General features: G+C 43.0%; 1 protein-coding gene across 2 annotated transcripts in view; it reads right to left on the bottom strand.

Moving 5' to 3' along the window:
- Positions 1-15156, bottom strand: part of PDS5B (PDS5 cohesin associated factor B) — a 238732-nt gene that overhangs the window by 27116 nt on the left and 196460 nt on the right. For both annotated transcript variants that reach the window (XM_073583194.1, XM_073583193.1), the window contains exons 27-30: positions 10286-10418; positions 10083-10202; positions 3250-3312; positions 2874-3019 (exon numbers count right to left, since the gene is read on the bottom strand). In XM_073583194.1, coding sequence (XP_073439295.1) covers positions 2874-3019; positions 3250-3312; positions 10083-10202; positions 10286-10418 — 462 coding nt within the window. The remainder of the gene's footprint in view (positions 1-2873; positions 3020-3249; positions 3313-10082; positions 10203-10285; positions 10419-15156) is intronic.

Genomic DNA, 15156 nt, shown 5'->3' with positions numbered 1-15156 from the left:
CTGCTATGGATACCTCCCTGGTGGTTGATATACGCTACAGCCCTGGCGTTGTTGGATTGGATCCTGATGGGGTGATCTGCGAGGAGATGGTGGAAACTCTGTAGAGCTAATCTGATCGCTCGTATTTCCAAAATGTTGACGGGGAGACGTGACTCTTGGGTCGACTAGCGACCCTTGTGCCGTGTGGTGACAAAAGACCGCACCCCAGTCGAGAAGATTTGCGCCGGTGGTTACTACCAACCATTTTACTGGGAGAAAAGACTTCCCCTGATTCAGGGAGGACTTCAGTGTCCACCACCTGACGGCTTGCCTGACCCGCAGGGACAGAAGGATCTGACGATCCAGGGAGAACGGGTTCTTGTTCCAAACTAACAGCAACGCATGTAGTAAGGAACGTAGGGGGAACTGTGCAAATGGAACTGCTTCCATCGCTGCCATCACCTTTCCGAGAACTCCCATGATGAAATGAATAGAGTGAGAAACCGGTGGTTAAAGAGTCCGCGCTGCCTGTCGTAAGGCTTGGGCCCTTTCTGGAGGGAGAATGACCAACTCGCAGGAAGTGTCCAAGATCATTCCTAAAAAGAACATCTGCTGAGTCGGTTTTGGGAAAGACTTTTCGAAATTTATGTTCGAGCCCAGGCGAGAAAGTGTATTACTGTTATGTCCACGGATTCATCGCAGGCTGGAAGGGACGGGCCCTTGATGAGCAGGTCGTCCAGATACGGTAACACCGCCACTCCCCGCGAGTGAAGAATGGCTATGACAGCCGCCATGACCGTAGTAAAGACCCTGGGGGCGTTGGCGAGTCCGACGGACAAGGCAACGAGCTGAAAGTGTTGCTCGTGAATTGCTAAAAAAACCCAGAAACTGCTGGTGAGACGGGCAGATCCGGAATGTGAAAGTAAGCATCCTTGATATCGATGGATGCTAGGAACTTTTCCTTTTTCCATGGAAGTGACAACTGACCGGAGGGATTCCATTCGGAGTTGCCGTACTTTGACAAACTGATTTAACAGTTTGGGATCCAGAATGAGTCGGATCGTCCCGTCCTTTTTGGGAACCACAAAAAAATGTTTGAATAAAAACCCATGAACCTCTCGTGATGAGGGCCCGGAATGATGACTCCGTCCTTTATCAGAGCCTGAACAGCCCGAAGGAAGGCTCTTGCCTTTTCATTGGGGGGATAGGAAAGGAAAAACAGAGTTGGAGGGGAGAAAATTCTATCTTGTATCCAGAGGACACCAGCTACCTGACCCACTTGTCGTGGGCAACTGTGAGGCAAGTGTGGCTGAAGGAAAGTAGGCGGCCGCCAACTTTGTCAGTGCTGCCGGAAACTGCAACAAGTCATTGGGTAGATCTAGGAGATCTAGCTCCCCTAGATCCAGAAGCCCTAGACCTGGGTTTCCAAGAGCGGTTAGGTCTGTATGAGACCTGGGAGCCTCTGTCTGCTCGCGGGGACCGACCTGATATGGAAGAGAAAGTAGAGGACGACCAACCAGAATTGTTGCGAGAAGATCGAAGACGTGTCGGCTGTTGGTTGCGAAATGGCCGAACAGCCCTTGTGTTGAGGAAGGAATTTACTTTTCCCTAACGGTAGTATCAGAAAAGAGCTAGTCCAGTTTCTCCCCAAAAGGACGACCCCTTTAAAAAGGGAAGAGGAGACAATGCTCTTATAGATGTGGCATCCGCCCGCCAGCCGTGGAGCCATAGGGCTCTTGTAATGGAGGTCGCATTAGCGGCAGTTTGAGCTGCGCAGTTGGCGGCATCACCAGAAGCATTTAATACAAAGTCCGCTGCATGAATTATCTGCCTGGTGACAGTGGTTGCCTCCGTAGGAAGAATGGTTCCCTGGAGGGAAATAATTAAGGCTTCTGCCCAAGCGGCCATTGCCTTAGAGACCCAAATTGCAACAAAAGAAGGCAAGATAGTCAATGTGACCCTCAGAAACAGATAGTAGCGTTTTAGAAGCAAGACGCGATACAGGAGGGTCCACCGGAGGGGACCGTAACCAATCCTTCATTAGGTCTGTATCAATAGGGTATTTAGCCTGAGTACACTGTTGCCCTGAGAACCATTTATGTGGCCGGTCCCTATGTTTCTGGACGGCTGGCAAACAACCTACGCACACACTTTGTTTTCTTAATGAGATAGCGTGTGCTGGAGCGGGACTATTTTCCTCATCCAATTTCAGAACCCTGTAGACTGATTCTATAAGAGAATCAAGCGACTCCTGATCAGATGGGGGATTCTGAGGGGCTGACGAGTCAGATTCGAATTCAGAGTCGTGCTCACCGAGAACCTCAGAAAAAGTCCTGCAGTGCACAGGCGCCGGGAGAGGTCTGGCGCCTGCGCACTGCAGTATTCTGCTCTGCCCTCAGCAGGGCAGAGCAGTGCGCCTGCGCCACGACAGGCAGCAAAGAAGAGGACGGCATCGTATGAAGATGGGAGGCGCTGGACCGCAACATCCATTGGACCAAGCCCAGACCGCCCCCGGTGAGTATAATATAACTCCTTTTTCTTCTATTTCAGGCTACATCGGGGGCTTATCTACAGCATTACAGAATGCTGTAGATAAGCCCCTGTCGTCGGTGCCGGCAGCTCATATTCGAAAAAAAAAGGGTGACAGACTCCCTTTAAAAGTTACAGATACAAAATTCTGTATATGCACGCTTACTTTAATTAAATGGAATTTGCCATAAGGACTAATGTGGCCATTAATATGCACTGGCTGCCATGTGGCTACGGTACTATAAAACTTCAGTTGATGTCTTGGAGCAAGGATTGGCAAAGGGTCAGCTATTTACATACACTCATTATCAGTCAGAGAAGATGTGAGCACATGATATAAAGATAGGATTGATATCGTTCCATACCTCCCCTTAATCCTTCCGGGAGAGCTTGGATTAGAGCCACTGCTTGCGTTGCTGACAGTCTCCATTCTAGATGACTTGGACTGTGTTTGCTTCCCAGCGGAGGACAGCGGCTTGTTTACTGCACCAAGAACATTTGTGGACTTCGGCTGAAAAAATAGAAAAAATTCAATATGAAACAGTTAAATAAAAACAAAATTCACCAGAAACTCAATATGGTTGATTATACAGTAAACCATAAAATACAAATACTATAATGCAACCTAATCCATTGCCAGGAGCATCAGACAACAGCACAAAGGTCAGTCCAATTGGAGCTGACGTGAATAACTATAATTATAATATAGCAAAGTGATGATTGCACAATTATTAATCTCACCTTTCCAGGAGTGAAAAATGCTTTCATATCGGCAGGAAGATAATTTTTGGTGTTGCTAAAATTCTGTGGAAGAACCAAAGGAACAAGATAAGATTTTTGCACAGAGACACAGTATAATAAATCAAATATTGCTAAGTACACATGTACGACAGAACAAAGCTACCAGCAAACTGTTATTGTTTTCATGGACCCCATTCATTAGTCAAAGGATAAAAGATTGTAAGCAGACTCAAACCAGAGACTGAGGATAAAAGAACAGTTTATTCAACTGTATAGGAAAGCGACCCTCAAAAAAATAAAAATAAAAAAGTAAAATGTCTGGAATACTTTTGATCTACATTTGGGGCCTTGTGATTGACGAATGTCAACTGTGGTCATTGGTTAACCCCTGAGTGATGGAGCCAATTTGCAGCTTAATGACCAGGCCAATTATAACAATCATCACTGTCACTTTATGAGGTTATAACTCTGGAACGCTTTAACGGATCCAGCTGATTCTGACACTTTTTTCGTGCCATATTTCACTTCATGTTAGTGGTAAAATTTCTTCGATATGACTTGTGTTGTGTTTAGTTATGAAAAAATGGAAATATGGCGAAAATTTTTAAAATTTTGCAATTTTCAAACTTTTTATTTTTATGCCCTTAAATCAGAGAGATAATGTCACACACAAAATACTTAATAAATAACATTTCCCACATGTCTCCTTTACATCAGCACAATTTTGAAAAAAAAAATTTTTTTTTTTTGTTAGGAATTTATAAGGGTTAAAAGTTCACCATTTTTACAACAAAATTTACAAAACCAATTTTTTAGGGATCACATCACATTTGAATTTACTTTGAGGCGTCAATAAGACAGAAAATGCCCAAAAGTGACACCATTCTAAAAACTGCACCCCTCAAGGTGCTCAAAACCACATTCAAGAAGTTTATTAACCCATTACGTGCTTCACAGGAACTGAAGCAATTTGAAAGGAAAAAATTTACATTTAACTTTATTTTTTTACAAACATTTTACTTCAGAACCAATTTTTTTATTTTCACAAGTGTAAAAAGAGAAAATGAACCACAAAATTTGTTGTGCAATTTCTCCTGAGTATGCAGATACCCCATATGTGGGGGTATAAACCACTGTTTTGGCGCACGGCAAAGCTCAGAAGGGAAGGAGCGCCATTTGACTTTTTCAATGCAGAATTGGCTGGAATTGAGATCGGATGCCATGTCGCGTTTGGAGAGCCCCTGATGTGCCTAAACAGTGGAAACCCCCGACAAATGACACCATTTTTCAAACTAGACCCCTTAAGGCACTTATCTAGATGTGTGGTGAGCACTTTGAACCTTCAAGTGCTTCACAGACATTTATAACGTAGAGGCGTGAAAATAAAAATCTTTTTTCACAAAACTGATCTTTTCGCCCCATATTTTTATTTTCACAAGGGTAACAGGAGAAATTAGACCCCCAAAGTTGCTGTGCAATTTGTCCTGAGTACGCCGATACCCCATATGTGGGGGTAAACCACTGTTTGGGCTCACGGCAGAGCTCAGAAAGGAAGGAGCGCCGTTTGACTTTTTCAATGCCGAATTGACTGGAATTGCGATCGGACGCCATGTCGTGTTTGGAGAGCCCCCTGATGTGCCTAAACAGTGAAACCCCCCCCCACAAGTGACACCATTTTGGAAACTAGACCCCTTAAGGAACTTATCTAGATGTGTGGTGAGCACTTTCAACACCAAAGTGCTTCACAAGTTTATAACGCAGAAATGCGTTAAAATAAAAAAATCAAAAATGATTTTTTTAAGCCCGCAATTTTTTATTTTCACAAGGGTGACAGGAGAAATTGAACCAAAAAAGTTGTTGTGCAGTTGTCCTGAATACACTAATACCCCATATGTGGGGGGAACCACTGATTGGGTGTATGGCAAAGCTTGGAAGAGAAGGAGCGTCGTTTGGGAATGCAGACTTTGATGGAATGGTCTGCGGACGTCATGTTGCGTTTGCAGAGCCCGTGATGTGCCAAAATGGCAGAAACCCCACACAAGTGACCCCATTTTGGAAACTAGACCTCCCAAGGAGCTTATTTAGGTGTGTAGTGAGCACTTTGAACCCTTAAGTGCTTCACAGAAGTTTATAACGCAGACCGTAAAAATAAATAATAATTTTTTTTTAACAAAAATGATTTTTTTTAGCCCCCAATTTTTTATTTTCCCAAGGGTAACAAGAGAAATTAGACCCCCAAAGTTGGTGTGCAATTTGTCCCGAGTACGCTGATGCCCCATATGTGTAGCCAGTATTCGACTACAAGCAAACCCTGTGAAGTCTGATCCTGCAAGATCAGAAATATCAGGTTAGTTTAGCCCCTTAATGACCACGTCAATTTTTACAATTCTGACAATTGTCACTTTTTGAGGTAATAACTCTAGAACGCTTCAACGTATCCCACTGATTCTGAGAATGACATATTGTACTTCATGATAGTGGTAAAATTTATTCAACATGACTTGCATTTATTTGTGGGAAAAAAATGTGCCCAAATTGCGTCCTAGTCCGGCTAGAAGCCGGGGACTAAATAACTGGCGCCGGCCAAAAGTGAGGATGCCGCTGGTCACCGGAGCACCTGCCCCTGTCGGGACCAAAACCCTGGCGCCGGCCAGGGTGCAAGCTGAGGGGGACCGAAAACGGAGGGGAGAACATCGCCGGACCGGCCGGGCGCAAGCCGATAAGGAGCCGAAAGTGGTGCACAAACGCCGCCGGACGTCAGGACACCTCTCCCCCAGAGACCAGGATCCCTTTCTGCACCCAGATGAAGCCTTTCGTCTACAAGCCGCAGCCACACTCATAGAAGCCAGCTGAATGATGTAGCAGAATTGGAGCTACAGGTATGCTGATCCTAGAGGTTCCCCTCAATCCACCATCCCCATAGACATGGGGGTGGAGACAGACTTTCTGCCTCCTTCCATCATCCGCTTTCAATTAGTGGTGATGCAGTGAGGGCTGCACGGATGCCATTGGGGGGGGGGGGGCTCTGTACATCCTGTGGGTTCACTCCCTTATGATCGGACAAGGCAAGTTGTCAGGCTATAGGCCTGGCTCCAGGAGAGGATACAAGGAGGCGACACTCCATGTGCTCGCCTGTTGCTGGTGTGTGGAGATCGGGACCATGAAGGAACCAGTCCCCCCTAAAGTGAGCTCAGGCATGGCTTCCAGTCGGCGCAGGAGAGGGTATGGGGAGGCGACACTCCGTGTTCTCACCTGTTGATGATTCGGGGAGATCGGAACCCTGAAGGGACCTATCGCCCCTTCACTCCGTGAAGGAAAAAATAACAATGTTCAAAAAATAAAAAAAGGAAAAGAATTACATTGGGGTCTGAAGAACAGACCCAAGTGCCTCCTACAGACACTAAGCAAGAACTTGGTCCGATTAGAGCCAGCAGGACGGTGTATACGGCAGAGGAGGGGCTAATCTTTCAGTGTTCACTTAGTGTCCTCCTAGTGGCAGCAGCATAACACCCATGGTCCTGTCTCCCCCAATGAGGCGTAGGAGAAATTGGGATTTAGAAGGGGTTATCTGAGTAGTGGACAGTTTATTTAAAGCCATGAGAACAAATTGCCTGATGTAATGGGACTGCTAAGAATTGCTTCTGGCATAAAAATATATAAGTGCTGATTTGGTAGCCAGGTATATGAAGTGATGGGCTTATCTTTGTTCACATCAGCAAAGAAGGACTTGCATATTTTATGATGAACTGAGGTGGAAGATGGCTCTTTGGCGTGTTTGGCTCTCTTGTCCAGAAAAGAACATTTATTCTGGCTTTGTGGCTTGGCAGCAAAGGTACAACAAGAGCATTTACAGATTTTGAATGGAAGAACTGATGACAAAAAAAAGTTACTCAATATAACTGGGTGGGAATAGCATTAAGATAAATTCTGCTTGATATGTAGAAAAAGAGAAGGAAAAAAATAAATCAATGTTCAGTGAAGACCTGAGCACCCAATACCACTACTAGAATATCTAGAGTTCAGGACCAAAATTACCTACACTGGATTTAATGGAATCTCAACAATTTGACACAAATCTGTACTGATGTGAATCCCTGCTTCATGTCTTAGGCAGTCGAGTACTTGGTATTGATTGTTACAGTCCCTACCAGGCTGTAAGATCCTGACCATCAGATTGTAGACGGACCACCACCTATGTAGGAAACAGAACCAACTAAAGCTTCAGTAAAATAACCTAACCTTTGTCACTCTGTAGATGACGGATTGCGGTTAAAAAGTCAAAAACTGACTAGTACAGAATATTTATGTGATCAAAAAAATAACTGGATTTATTTTGTGAAGTAGAATGATACATAAAATAAAAAGCAGGTTGTAACGTGAAGGGAAAGGTCTTCAGAAGGAAGAATGTTCCTCTGAACTGTGGTAAAGAATTAGTTCGCTCATGTTCAGCAGCAGTTGAACAGAAAGGGAAATCTGAAGATCCCTAGATTAGCAGACTAATGGAATGCCCTGATTTGACGCCCAGGAATGGAAATAAATGAAATACACCGTTGTATAAGCCACCCTGTGGTATTGCAGACAATGCAAACAGGTGGGCAGCAACTTGAAGATGGCCTGGTAAGAAAAGGCCAAGAACTTAAACCAGGAGAAGGATAGAAAGGTTTAAAAGTATCCACAAGCAGTCGTCTGTGGAAGTCAAGAAACAAATCATTCCTTGAGTGAGAAAAGAGTGAACCATCCAAGGCAAAATAAAAAGCCTGTATGGATCAGTCAGAAAAAGGAGGTCAGGGAATATAAGAAAATTATTTTTTGCAACCCGTGGAGAGACTTTTCCATGTGTAGCTGATGAAGATATTAAAGGACTAGACGCCCCCAAAAAGATGATCCTTCATCTTTATCCAAGAGCAGCTCTTTGAGGAAATCTGCCAAAATGAATCAGCATGGATGCAAGTACTTGGATAAGAATACAGTAATTAATCAGAGCCAGCTTAAGTTTGCAGAAAACAAGTCAGGCACGACTAATCTAATTTCCTTCTATGATGGAATCACTGACTGGGTGGATCAGGGAAATGCGGTAGCTACAGTATATCTTGACCTCAGCAAAACATTTGATAAAGTATCTACACTATCATTATTGAGAAAATAAGTATAGGATTGACAAGGCTACGGTTAGGTGGATTCATAACTGGCTCAGAGATTGTACTCAATGAGTGGTAATAAATGGTTGCACATCCAACTGTGAGTTCCAAGTGGAGTACCACAAGACTCTGTACTGGTCCCAGTGTTGTGCAACATTTTTATGAATGACAGAGAAAGGATTCAGATAGCTCTAGATAAGCTGGAACAATGGGCAGCAACTAATAGATTGTATTTTAACAGGGAGAAATGCAAGATTCTATAACTGGGCAAGAAAAATGAAAATACATAAACAGAATGAAAGGAATAGAACAATGAAAGGAATAGAACAAAGGAACAGCAGGTGTGAAAAAGACTTGGGTACACTAATAGATCACAGACTGCACATGAGTCAACAGTGTTGCAGCAGAAAAAAAGGCAAACAGTTCTAGGATATATTAAGACAAGCATAGAGTCTAGATCACGCAAAGTAATTACCTCCCTCTACTCCTGCTTGGGCCAGGACTTATCTGGAATACTGAGTCTCGTTCTGGGCACCACATTTAAAAAAAAAACTGAAGCAAGTTCAGAGAAGAGCTACCAGGATTGTGAACAAACTGCAAACTATGTTTTACGAGGAACGGTTAAAGGATCTGCTAATGTTTAGCTTGAAAAAAAGAAGGCTAAGGGGAGACTTAATAGCGGTCTACAAATATCTGAAGGGACGTCACAGTGTAGTAGAAACATTCTCATTTGCACATGGTAACTCGAGAAGCTATGGAATGAAGCTGAAAGGGAAATGATACAAATTAGATATTATAAAAAACTTTTTGACTGTGAGGGTGATCAAGGAGTGGAACAGGCTGTCACGAGAGGTGGTGAATTCTCCAATGGAAGTCTTCAAACAGAGGCTGGACAGACATCTGACTGGGATGATTTAGTGCATCCTGCATTATGTGGAGGGCTGGACACGATGAACCCAGAGGTTCCTTCCAACTCTAACATTCTATGATTCTAGTATTCTTGTTTCCAATGATTTCATCCACGGCTAGTACGTGAACCTTATTGATCAAGCAGTAAACTGGATACATTGCTTGAATGAAGAGGACTTATTCCAACAATGACATGGATATGAGAAAACTAAAGAAATGCTAATGCGTACTGGCCAAGTGTAAAGGTACTGTCACACTTAGCGATGTACCAGCGATCCCGACCAGTGATATGACGTGGTCAGGATCGCTGGTACATCGCTAAGTGGTCGCTAGTGAGCTGCCACACAGGCAGATCTCACCAGCGACATCGCAGGGGTCGGGGGTCGTTACTTACCTGTCACACTAGGCGATCCTGCATCCTCCCGCCCGCGCCCACGCTCGTCTCTCCACAGGAAGCGCCGCAGGAAGCTGACGTCGAGAAGCGGTCCTGAACGTTCTCGTGCGATCAGCGATAACCAGCAGGGGAGCGGTCGGAGGTAAGTATCAGACACAGCGATATCGCTAGCAATATCGCTATAACGTCACAAGTTATAGCGATATTGCTAGCGATATCACTTAGTGTGACAGTACCTTTAGCTAAAAGAAATCTGTTAGCACACAATGAGTGCATGTGGGGTTCATGAACACGCTGAATGTGTCAGGGAATACACAAATTTAACTACAATTTATGTGCAGGAAAAAAAAAGTATTCATGTTTAATAAGGGACCGAGTTTCTCAGAACATACCTTGTCTGGCTGTGTAAAATAACGTGCAGGTAATACTGGATCTTTAGGAGATTCTAAACTATAAGTTGTACTCTTAGAAATAATTATGTTCATTGCCACGTCACAAACTGTATACAGTTTCTGCAAAAAAAGGAGGAAAAAAAAACCACTAGTCACCAATTATGTCACTTCTTATTCATTACCAAAATGAAATTTCTCTGTACCTCGTTCATTTTGGGGTCATCTGGAGCTTGGGCATCTTTTGTCTGCTTTATGTTTTCCACCATTTTCCTAATGAAAGCATGGCTGTTGTTCTCATTTTTTGACATTAAGATCTCCAGGATGAACCAAAGACACCTGTTAAGAAATGTGAGATACACGGATGCATTAGGGTCCAAAAAGTCAGCGAGTAACCAGAGACAAACCAAAAAATGCACATGTACAGACTACATATTGGATGATTTTAGAAATACCATCAAATACTGTTTAGCAGGATCCTAGGCTCTAAAGGTTTTGATTAGATCATCAGGCTCATCTTTCTCATGCACCTACTCGGCTACCTCTTTTTTTGGAGGGCAAAGAGATGTCACCCTATCCATTGCGAATGCAGCTGCTCTCCAATCAAAAGAGGAAAGGACCAATTGGAGGTTGAATGATAAACAAATGATTACTCTATCTACACATACTTTATCTGGGTTGGCATCTGGGTTATCGTTTGTATCCAATACCAAGTTTGACCCATTTTTGTGGGTGAAAGAATATCTATTGGAAAAACTCAAATGGAGATTATTTTTTGTTAGCTATCACAAATTAAAAAGACAAAAATTAGACACCCTCTTGGACTCCCTGGCTGATGTCTCCCTGGCTGATGTGAGACTTTTGACTGAACTTCCTGAGGAACGCAGTAGAGGCGTGGGTGAGGGTCCTTTCTCTGATTTAAAGGGAACCTGTCACCTCTTTTTGCCACTATAAGATGCGGCTGCTGCCTTTCAGGGCTTATCTACAGTATTCTATAATGCTGTAGATAAGCCCCGATCCGACCTGCAAAATTAGAAAAATAAAAGTTTTATTATACTCAACCGGTCCGGCACCTCCCATCTTCATGTGATGTCATCCTCCTGCTTGCTTCGTGTCGCGCTCCTGCAGAGACGTACTGATCTGCCCTGTTGAGGGCAGAGCAAAGTACTGCAGTGCGCAGGCGCTGGGCCTCTCTCTGACCTTTCCCGTCGCCTGCGCACTGCAGTACTTTGCTCCTGCCCTCAACAGGTCAGATCAGTACGCCTGCGCAGGAGCACGACATGAAGCAAGCAGGACGACGACATGGCATGAAGTAGGGAGGCGCCGGACCCGGACCTGAGACAAACATTGGACCGCATCGCAACCCCCTCCCCCATCCCCAGGTGAGTATAATAAAACTTATTTTTCAGGTCGGCTCTAGATAAGCCCTGAAAGGTAGTGGTCGCATCTTATAGCAGCAAAAAGAGGTGACAGTTTCCCTTTAAAGGCAAAAAGTACAAGGATGCCTCCATCAGGAGAATACAGCAGTACAGATATCTTTCAGAAACTAGTGACCAAACATTTTAAAAATAACAATCCCAGATTAAAATCTTGTAAATATAATGTCTCAGTTAAGGAAATTGAAGCATTGCACTCTCTAGAACAAAACCCATGACATTGCAATAAAAAAAATTGTATAAGGGAGAATGTGATCATTTTAAATAAAATAATTTTCTGGATTTGTGCTGCTGTATACTCTCAGATAGTATAACACATGAAATTTTGGCAGGTGACCCTACACCAAAATATTCATCTACCCTTCTAAATATTCTCACTAAAGCAATTGACAATGCCCTTATCTCTAAAGGAGAATTTGACTTCATATTCCTTAAATATCCCACGATTGCAACGTTCTACTCATTGGCCAATGTGCATAAAAGGTCTTAACCCCTTCAGATCATACACTTCGCCCCTTCGTTAAAGCCCTGCCCTCGTATACCCGAAACACAACGGATCTGCCTACCAAAATTAAGAATATCCATCTTGAACCTGGTACAATTCTCGCATCAAAGTGGAGTCATTGTACAGTAGTATCCCACATGCAAAAGGAAATCAAGCAGTTGAGCATAGCACACAACAGGTTCCTTGCTGACCTACTCAAATTCATTCTTGGTCACAGCTATTTCCTATTTAATGGAAAATTCAACCACCAGCTCAGGGACACAGCAATGGCGAGACCCTGTTCCCCCACATATGATAACTTTCTCATGGGTTGGTGGGAGGATACTGTTGTGTTACGGGACGATGACATCAAATGGTGTACCCGAATACAATTCTGAGAGCGGTACATAGATGAAGTCCTCGTCCTATGGTCAGGAGACAAATACTCCGTTGAACAATTTGTGACTTATTTGAACAACAACGATCTCAGCCTCAGTTGTAGACAGAATTGCTTTTCTAGACATTTTAATCATGAAGGGTGCAGAAGGTTATCTCAACACCTCAATCTTTCGCAAACCAACGTCATCCAATTTCCTGCTAAGGTGGGAAAGCCATTACCCAACAAGCCTCAAGAAAGTGATCCCTCAGGGACAATTCTTGAGACTCAGAAGAAACTGTACTTCAATGAGGGAATTTGAGACACAAGCCAATAGCCTGGGGAGGAGATTTGCCTATAGAGGTTGTCTACTACAATTCAATGATTGCGGGGTACAGACATGCCTTAATTAGTAATAGTACAGAAATTATCACCCCTAAAACAAAAAGGTACCTCTAAAGATATTACCAGATTGATTGTGACTTATGATACTTAAAATTCTAAAACATTGAACACCTTGAGGAAACATTGGGACATTTTGCGAGCAGATGCGCATTTCTCAGAGTTTATTTCCCGTATCAGTTACATTCAGAAGAGAGATATCGGTAGGGGACTATGTTATGCACGGCCATTGCACTACCCCAAAACTACCGGGCACTTGATTCGACTTGATTGGGCACCTTCAAGTGCAATACTTGCAGTTTCTGTCACTACATCAATGTTTCAAAAACTTTTTCGAGTGTGGTAACTGGGAGAACCTACAACAATAGGGACTTCACAAATTGTAAAACAGCAGGGGTGGTATGCTTATGTACATGTCTTTTTAATTATGTGGGCAATACTAAAAGACGGGTAAGGATAGGTGAACACATTGGCGACATTAATCATAGGAGGGATATTCCTTTAGCACACCACATAGTCAATAAACACTAAGGGGACATAAAATAGTTTTCATTTAGGGTGATTGAGGTAATAGCTGAATGAGACTAGGTGATTGGGATTAAACAATTATAGAAAGAGAATCCAGATAGATATTCTGGCTGGTATCAATGAGTCCATGGTGAATAAATGAGCAACTCAGTCAACACCTATCTTGTGTAGCTAGTGAAGCGATTTATACCATTGTACAGTTATAATGTCAGAGTGTATCAGTCCAGGTAGGCCAAGACATTATTTACTGCTCTTGATTGGCAAGATTAATTACATATGTTCAGTGGACCTTTTCTGACAATCATCCAGCCGATTCCTTTATTGCTAACCTTATGATATTGGTCCTTTAATCTAGTGTCCATGGATATTACATAACTATTTGTGCCATAATAATGGACGCTTTTCTGTCCCCTTTTAACACTCTCTAGGGTGGGACAAGTTAGTGCCCCACCCTCGATATGTGCTGTCAGGCCACCATATGATGAGGGTGGTTTTGCATCCCACCTTTGATAGATATCTCTGGAAAAGCCTGCTGCATGGTGGAGGCGCACTTGCGCTCCACATCCTGATATTCGTCACTTTCGGTGGCGCGGGCATTATGGTGGAGCGCATTTGCGTTCCATCACCCGAGAAACATCACTTCAGGTAGCACGACTCTTTGTGGAGCACATTTGCGTTCCATTGCCTACTAGACGCGATGTGGGGCAGAGCAAACATCCACTTGAGATTTGTGATTATTTCTAGTAAGAAACTGGTGGGATAATTTAAAAAGGGAACAATGCATACTGAAACACATGCAGTGTTCCACTCAGGGCTGTGGAGTCGGAGTCGGAGTCGTGGAGTCGGAGTCGGTGCTCATTTTGGTGGAGTCGGAATAAAATGGACCGACTCCGACTCCTAAAATATATAATAAATTGGGTACAGTAATTCAATGTAGGATGTGCTGAATATTTTTTCATAGGAGTTTGGGAAAGTTATGAAATGTCCTATAAATGGCTGTTCTATTCCTGATCTAAGGCTACATTCACACACAGCGTTTTTCCTGTGTTTTTTGAGGATACGTTTTTCAGCTGCAAAAGCTGATCATCTTTTTAAAAAACTGCATCACCTGAAAGGTTTTTGAGCTCATAGATAATGTTTTCAATAGCAAAAGCAGATTAGAAATCTGCTCTATCTATCCATTTATCCATATCTGTCTATCCATATCGTATCTGTACCAAAAAGAATGAAAACCGGGTAGTACACCAATATATATTCTGTTCTATCTAAATATCTTGATTATTGGATCATAAAAATGATTAAATGTCTGAGGTTCACATTGTACTACAATAAATTTTTCATTTAAATATAAGCAATATGTGTGGGAGTCGGAGTCGTGGAGTCGGTGTAAGGGAAATTGAGGAGTCGGAGTCGCAGGTTTGGCTTACCGACTCCACAGCCCTGGTTCCACTATAATGCATACCATCCAGATGGCAGCAGATTAACACTTCTTCACTCAAAACATATCCCCTGATGAACCCCTTGTGGATAATTAAGGGGAGAAATGCGTCGGCTGGGGTACTCTACTATAAGATAAGTTCATTCTTTATATTTGTACCTTCGGATATGGGTTTATGTTAGCTGCATCCATTATATATTAATCGTATTATGGATAACATACAGTCCTGCTCATCGTTATTGGCACTCATGAAGTGTAAGTACATAATGTGTAATATCTCCTGAAATAAATGAATCAAGTGAAAGTTTTTTTGTATAGAGCACTCAAGTTAAATACAAAAGAGCCAGTGATAAACAATTTAAAACAAAAAACAATGGGTGGGAAAAATAGAAAAACCTAAATCTTGCTTTGAC

Source organism: Dendrobates tinctorius, unplaced genomic scaffold (genome assembly GCF_039654945.1).
Source record: "Dendrobates tinctorius isolate UK_male_01 unplaced genomic scaffold, ASM3965494v1 ptg000075l, whole genome shotgun sequence".
NCBI classification, from domain to species: Eukaryota; Metazoa; Chordata; class Amphibia; order Anura; family Dendrobatidae; genus Dendrobates; species Dendrobates tinctorius.
The sequence above is the reverse complement of the archived record's forward strand: the minus strand, read 5'-3'. Positions and strand labels throughout refer to the sequence as shown.